The sequence below is a fragment of the Panthera uncia genome, assembly GCF_023721935.1.
Source record: "Panthera uncia isolate 11264 chromosome E2 unlocalized genomic scaffold, Puncia_PCG_1.0 HiC_scaffold_19, whole genome shotgun sequence".
In the NCBI taxonomy this organism is placed as follows: Eukaryota; Metazoa; Chordata; class Mammalia; order Carnivora; family Felidae; genus Panthera; species Panthera uncia.
In genome coordinates, this window is record NW_026057588.1 from 13,073,393 (window position 1) to 13,080,755 (window position 7,363).

Sequence of the window (7,363 nt, forward strand, 5' to 3'; positions counted from 1 at the left end):
AGGTCTCCGACAACAGAACCAGAGCCACTCAGCAACGCCGGAACCCATTCGGGGGCGCCTGGGGCCCCTCGTCCCAAGCCAGGAGGGCTTCGGGGGAGGGGTGTGGCCCCTGGCAGACTGGCAGTGAGGCCCAGGGGGCTGGGGGGTGCCAGGGAGGTAGGGGCGAACCTCGCAGCGGGAGATACAAGTGCGGTTCTCTTTCCCCCGCTGGGGGGGCCTCAGAGCCGGTGGCGGGGCCAAAGGCTTCAAAGGCAAAGCCTGTGGGGTGAGGGCGACAGCAGGGCAGTGCCCGGTGGCAGGGGCACCATGGCCACCATCCAGTCCGAGACCGACTGCTATGACATCATTGAGGTGCTAGGCAAGGGCACCTTCGGGGAGGTGGCCAAGGGCTGGCGGCGAAGCACGGGGGAGATGGTGGCCATCAAGATCCTCAAGAACGATGCCTACCGCAACCGCATCATCAAGAATGAGCTTAAGCTTCTGCGCTGCATGAGAGGCCTGGACCCAGAGGAGGCCCACGTCATCCGCTTCCTCGAGTTCTTCCATGATGCCCTCAAATTCTACCTGGTCTTCGAGCTGCTGGAGCAAAACCTCTTCGAATTCCAGAAGGAGAACAACTTCGCACCCCTCCCTGCCCGCCACATCCGCACGGTCACCCTGCAGGTGCTCAGAGCCCTGGCCCGGCTCAAGGAGCTGGCGATTATCCATGCCGATCTCAAGCCCGAGAACATCATGCTGGTGGACCAGACCCGCTGCCCCTTTAGGGTCAAGGTGAGTGGGGTGGCCCTGGGGTGACGGTGTCCCTCGTTCCGGTCTTCTCCTGGCTTTCCCAGCCCTAGACGCCCTCCTGTCACCATGGGTTCCCTTGTCCCGCCTACCCCACCCCCACGCCGCTGAAGTCTCCCCTGCCCTACCCTGCCCTTGATGCCTGTCCCCACCTCCTAGTCCTAAAATCCTCATCTCCCTGTCCCGATTCTGACATCCTCTCTCTCTCAGACCTGAGGCCTCTCGTCCTTGTCCAGTTCCTAGTTCACCTCCTCGAGGCCCAGTCTTGTCTCTGCGGGGCTGACATTCTGGTGGGGGAAACGGAGTCGCCAAGACAAATGAGTCAAATATGGTATATGAGTGAGAAGGAGAAAAGATAAAGTAGGGAGGAGGATGTGGGGTGTTGACTGGTGGTGCTGAGTGAAACTGTCGACAAGGAGGTCAGGGAGGCCTCATTGGGAAGGTGACATTTGAGAACAGTCCCAAAGGAGGGAGGTAGCCATGTAGACATCTGGGGAAAAGCATCTGGGTAGAAGGAAAAACTAGTGCAAAGGCCCTGAGGTAGGAGTGATCTGAGTCTATGTGTTTGAGAAGCACCCCAGAGCCCAGGGTGGCTGAAGCAGGGTGAGAAGAGGAAGGAAAGGGGATCAGGGAGGTGACGGGGCCTGGTCACACAGGGCCTTGCAGGCCACAAACCCCTGGTCCCCTCCATCTCATTCCCGGCCCCTCTGCCTGCCTGTGTCCCCTCCCATCCCAGCCCCAATCCCTCTGCCCTGGCCCCCCTGTCTGTGCCCCCCAATCCCAGCCCTGGCCCCTCGGTCCACTTCTGGGTTTGCTACCGTCTGGGATGGGTCTGAACTAGAAGCTCCGTGAAGGCAGCCACGTCAGATCTGTCGGCATCTGCCAGCACAGCCCTGTGGCAGAGACAATGCTAAATGAATGTCAGAGTCACAGGGAGATATAGAGACATGAAAAGGTAGATCATTTTGCCCTAAGAGATGGAAGGACAGAGACCCAAAGAAAGAGAGACTCCCACGAACACAGCAGGAAACAGGACAGATCCACAACACCTGGCCAGTGTTGGCACCCCTCCCGTGTTTGTGGAATGGATGGATGGATGGATGGATGGATCCCATGAACACTGAGTGCCCAGGGTCCCTCAAGCTCTGAGATTCGGGCCTCAGCAGTCTGTATTTAGAGTCCGGATTAAGAGCCATTTCATCATACCACCTCCTGCACCTAGAAAGTGAGGGGTAGCTGAATGAAAAGCAGGGAAACTCGGAGAGGGAAACTGAGGCAGGGACCAAGATAGAGTCTTGGACATTCAGAGTGAAAATGGCCCATGGCCCTGAGAGAGACAGACTTTCAGCCACATTCCCAGTGCTGGTTCAGCAGGTGCTCGTCGAGCCCCTGTCATGTTCCGAGGGCCTGCGAGGGATGTGAACAGTGTCTGATGATAAAGACAGAAGAGGGTCGGGGCTTCAGGGAGGTGTCTTCCTAGCAGTGACACAGAGATGGAGACAGAGAGAGACGCTGAGAGATGAGAGGCACGATGAACAGGCAAACAATGAAAAGGCAAAAAAAAAAAAAAAAAAGAACAAGAGAGTTACAAACAAGAGGCAGAAAGAATGGCAGGGACATAAAGCTGATTCATTCATTCATTCATTCATTCACTCACTCTTGACGGAGCCCTAGCTGTGTGCTGGGTACTGTTCTAAGTTTCTAGGGAGGCAGCAGTGAAACAGACAAAATCCCTGCCCTGATGGGACTGACATCCTAGCTGGGTAGAGAGACAATGAACTCAACTGAAAGGTAAAATGTATGGTGTGTGAGGTGGTGTTCAGAGCTCGGGAGAAAAGCAGAGTGCTGGGAAGGGGGATAGGAACGGTGGGGGAGGCTGTTTTTCATAGGATGGGCAGGGGAGTCTCACTGAGAAGGTAACATTTGAGACCTGAGAGGAGGGAACCGTGTGGACATCTGGGGGAGGAGCATTCCAGGCAGAGGGATCAGCCAGTGCAAAGTCTCCGAGCTGGGAATGCACCTGGCTTATTTAAGGGACAGTGAGAGGCTCATTCGAGGGGGAAAGGGGGAGGAGCTGAGAGCAGAGAGGTGATGGGGCAGATTGCTCAAGCTTTGGGGGCCACACTGAGGACACTGGCTTTCATCACAGGATGTGATAAAGCCACAGGGGGGTTCTGAGTAGGGGAAGGACGTGATCTGAGTCAGGTCTTCATAGGATCTCTCAGGGTGCATCTGATGCAGAGATTGGGGCACCGAAGGAGGAGCAGGGAGACCAGAGAAGAGGCCCTTACATTGGCCTCAGTGGGAGACGATGGAGGACAGGACGGGGCAGCGGGGGGGCGATGAGGCTGGGATATAGAGCGGGCAGATTCTGGATCTGTTCAGAAGGCGGAGCCAACAAGATTTGCTGATGGCCAAAGAGAGGGATCCTAACCCTCACAGACATAGGTTCTAGTGGAAAGAAACAGACGGAGAGACCAACATGCAAACCAGAGACACAGACTGGCAAAGACAGGGACATAAATGAGAGATAAAGACTCCCAGACACGGCGATGGCCAGGTGGCAGCTGCAGAAAGACACTGGCGAGAGACACCGGGGAGGCCTCGATCGATCAGCTGTCCCTGTCCCTCGCCCTGCCCACCTGCCTCCCTCCCCCGACACAGGTGATTGACTTCGGCTCAGCCAGCATTTTCAGCGAGGTGCGCTACGTGAAAGAGCCGTACATCCAGTCGCGCTTCTACCGGGCCCCCGAGATTCTGCTGGGGCTGCCCTTCTGTGAGAAGGTGGACGTGTGGTCCCTGGGCTGTGTCATGGCCGAGCTGCACCTGGGCTGGCCCCTCTACCCGGGCAACAACGAGTACGACCAGGTGCGCTACATCTGTGAGACCCAGGGCTTGCCCAAGCCCCACCTGCTGCACGCCGCCCGCAAGGCCCACCACTTCTTCAAGCGCAACCCTCACCCCGATGCCAGCAACCCCTGGCAGCTCAAGTCCTCGGCCGACTACCTGGCTGAGACCAAGGTAGGGGCGCAGGCGGGGTGAGGGCAGCGGTGGCGGCGGGCGGGGGCTGCCGCATCGAGAAAAAAAGCAATCTAGGTAGGTTAGACCTCGGAGAGGACCGGAAGTTCGAGGGTCAGCTGCGGGAGTGGTCACAGCATGAGAGACGTGGGTGAGACCGGAGGCGGCACTGCAGGTGGATGGTGGCTCCTCGGAGTTTCGTGGCCGGGGGCAGCACGCTAGTGTGGCAGGGAGGTTCGACCACTGGGAGCCCTGGAGGACCGGGCTCGGGGGTGGAGGACCAGAGGTTTCGAACAGCCCCTCTGCTAGCAGCTGGTAGGGGCCAGACCCATGGATCTGGGGAGGACTACAGGTGTGTGGGGGGAGTGAAACTTGGGTCAGTGAGACTCTGGGTTAGATGACAGGAGGACCACAGAACACAGGTACCTTTCCTGCAGCAGTAGGAGGGCTCTGGGTCAGACCAGGGTGGGGGGGGTCTGGTATTGGGGAGTAGGTGTGGCCCTCCAGCAGCAAGAGAGCTCCGAGTCAGATCACGGGCAGAACCGGAAGCCTAGCTTCAGGCGTGTGGACTTTGTAGCAACATGAGCGCCCTGGACCAGCCTCCAGGGCACACTGGGAGCTGGGGGTGGAGGAGGGTGGGTCATGTGTGGGCCCCGCTTCGGGAGCACCCAAGGCCCAAGGCCTGGATTCAACGTCAGCCTCGTGTCCCGCCCCCCCCCCTCCCCACCGGGTCCCACCAGGTGCGCCCCCTGGAGCGCCGCAAGTACATGCTCAAATCGCTGGACCAGATCGAGACGGTGAATGGCGGTGGGGCGGCCGCCCGGCTGACGTTCCCGGACCGCGAGGCGCTGGCGGAGCGTGCTGACCTCAAGAGCATGGTGGAGCTGATCAAGCGCATGCTGACGTGGGAGTCGCACGAACGCATCAGCCCCAGCGCAGCCCTGCGCCACCCCTTCGTGTCCATGCAGCAGCTGCGCAGCGCCCACGAGACCACCCGCTACTACCAGCTCTCGCTGCGCGGCCGCCGCCTCTCCCTGCAGGCGGAGGGCAAGACGCCCGCGCCGGTGGTGGCCGCTGCGGAAGAAGGGCCTCCCTACTACCGTCTGGCCGAGGAGGAGATGGCCGTGGGCCTGGGCAGCGTGGTGGGCAGCGGGCCCTTCTTCTGCGAGGAGAAGGCACCGGGCATGCAAAGGGCCATCGACCAGCTGGATGACCTGAGTCTGCAGGAGGTGGGGCATGGGCTGTGGGGGGAGACCCGAGCCGATGTGGTTCCCGACATGCTGGCCCCTCTCAAGGCAGCCGCCGCTGGCCGCCGGGCGCCCGACTCGGGCCCTGAGCCCATCCTGGCCTTCTACGGCAGCCGCCTGGCAGGCCGCCACAAGGCCCGCAAGCCCCCCGCAGGCTCCAAATCGGACTCTAACTTCAGTAACCTCATCCGGCTGAGCCAGGCTTCGCCTGACGACGATGGGCCATGCCAAGGCAGCGGCTGGGCCGAAGGAGAGCGCCGTGGGGCCTCTGCCGAGCCGCCTGCCATCCCGCAGCGGGATGGGGATGGACCAGACATCGAGGATATGACCATGGATGCTGACGTGAGTGAGCCAGGTGGGCCGGCGGGGTGCAGGTGGCTCTGGGATCAGGGCCTCCCCGAGCTCCAAGATGGGGGTGTCCGTGAACCAGGCCTTGCCCACCACTCCGCCCCCGCCCCCCCTCCCCCGCCGCCCCCCGCACATCTGCATTGCCTGCGGCTGGCTCAGGGTTCAATACATACTAGTCCACTCTCAGGATGTGATAAGGTTCAGCAAACACGAACCCATGTTCAGGATACGATTAGGATTCGATACAGCCTGTGTTCAGGATGTAACATTCAGCACACCCTAGCCCACCCTTACAAGGCGATGAGGCTCAGCACACGCTAATAACTTCAGGTTAAGAGGCTCAGCACACACTAACTCATACTCAGGACGTAAAGTTCGGCACACATTAACCTGCTCTCATGATGTGACAAGGCTCAGCACATACTAATGCACTTTCAGGCTGTGTGAAAACTGAGAACGTAGTAGTAATCCATCTACAGGAAGTGATAAAGGCCCAACACTCGGAACAAGGCCTTAGTAGGTGCTCACCACCCCTCGGAAAGAAGTTCCTTCAGAATCCCGTAAGGTCTCCACATACGCTATTTCAGGCCCCAAAGTTACAACGTGGGTCCAACAAAATCGCCCTCAGGAAGTGAGAAGGGTTCATTCAGGACTGGAGAGAGTCCGTGAGGGGCAGGCTGGTGGTTCCCAGGGGTGGGGGGCTTCTTGGCTGATGGTCCTTTCTTCTCCCCCACAGAGGCCGGGCCCTGAGCTCTTCGACCCCAGCAGCTGCCCTGGGGAATGGCTGAGTGAGCCAGACTGGACCCTGGAGGGTGTCAGGGGGCCCCTGGCTCAGGGGCTCCCACCCCACCACGTTCACCCGCATGGTGCACCCCGGACCACCAGCTTCCTGCAGCACGTCGGTGGGCACCATTGATGGTGACCCCACCCCTGCCCATCACTGGGGGCTGCGCTAGCTGGGCTGGGATCCCCTCCTTAGAGCCATTTCCTGAACCCACAGATTATTCTTACAGAAAGATAGTTATCCAGAAATTCCCCATTACCCTCGCCCATGGTGCATGCATGCCAGCACACACACGTCAAACACAGGAGGGCCTTGGGGTCTGGCCCGTGGCCCCCTGGGCCAAAGGGACACAGGAAGGGGGCTGTACCCCGTTGGCCCCGCGCATGCCCTTGGCCCCGCCGCCTCTGCCTATTTCAATAAAGAACTGTTCAGCAGCCCTGCGTGAAGCCTGGCCTGGTGCCAGGGTGGGGTTCAGGCCGGTGGCCAGGGCCCTGCTCTCCGATCTGCGCCCAGTCGGCTACCGGCTCAGGCTGGAGGCTGGGCTGCCGTCGCACTGGGAAGGGACGGGCTGCGCTCGCTCGCTGACCCACCCCCTAAATATGCTACGTGCTTGGCACGGGAGAATCCACCCTCAGATCATTCCCGGTGTCCAGCAGCTGCCAACCCAAGCTCGCCAAATGCCCAGGTCTCATCTGTTGACCTGCCCTTGCCACGTGCACAGGCTTGGCATGCACTCACCCATGCTTGGGTCACGCTAAGTGTCAATTCACTTGGCAGGCAGAAATTCACGCTCGGTGCACACTCCAGCGTTCAGACATGCGAGCCCACCCTGGGGGACACGGTGACGGGTCAGCGTGTGCCCGTCTGGCCGGGAGGCTGGGAACGCCACGCCGAGTGTGCAGCAGCGTGGGGCTGGCCACGTGGGGGTCAGCTCGTGCCAGTCCACGTGGTCACACGCTACATGCTCAGCACGTACTGGTTCATGTGCATTGCACGCCGAGAGCCCAGCACGTGCCAAATACATGCTAAAGGCACAGCACGTGCTGTGGGTTCAGGATTTGCCAAGCCACACCGCTGACATGCTGAGGGCTCAGCAAGCACTACGTCTCCAGGAGAGGCCCATGCCAGCCGTCCCCGACCCCGACACCTCACTTCACATCACTGAGCCAGGCACAGGCTG

At 60.2% G+C, this 7,363-nt stretch overlaps 1 protein-coding gene across 1 annotated transcript; it reads left to right on the forward strand.

The window, feature by feature from the left end:
• The first annotated feature begins 56 nt into the window (after positions 1 to 56).
• HIPK4 (homeodomain interacting protein kinase 4) lies at positions 57 to 6,620 on the forward strand. The gene is made up of 4 exons (XM_049621784.1): positions 57 to 771; positions 3,451 to 3,807; positions 4,545 to 5,393; positions 6,136 to 6,620. The coding sequence occupies exons 1-4, from the start codon at positions 307 to 309 to the stop codon at positions 6,313 to 6,315; spliced, it is 1,851 nt and encodes a 616-aa protein (XP_049477741.1). The 5' UTR covers positions 57 to 306; the 3' UTR covers positions 6,316 to 6,620.
• Positions 6,621 to 7,363: the final 743 nt, after the last annotated feature.

Bases quoted from the DNA above. Each gene is read 5' to 3' on its own strand.
- HIPK4 (XM_049621784.1), top strand. From the start codon at position 307: ATGGCCACCATCCAGTCCGAGACCGACTGCTATGACATCATTGAGGTG. The intron at 772-3,450 runs GTGAGTGGGGTG...CCCCCGACACAG, and splicing joins GCTGCCCCTTTAGGGTCAAG to GTGATTGACTTCGGCTCAGC. The intron at 3,808-4,544 runs GTAGGGGCGCAG...GGGTCCCACCAG, and splicing joins ACTACCTGGCTGAGACCAAG to GTGCGCCCCCTGGAGCGCCG.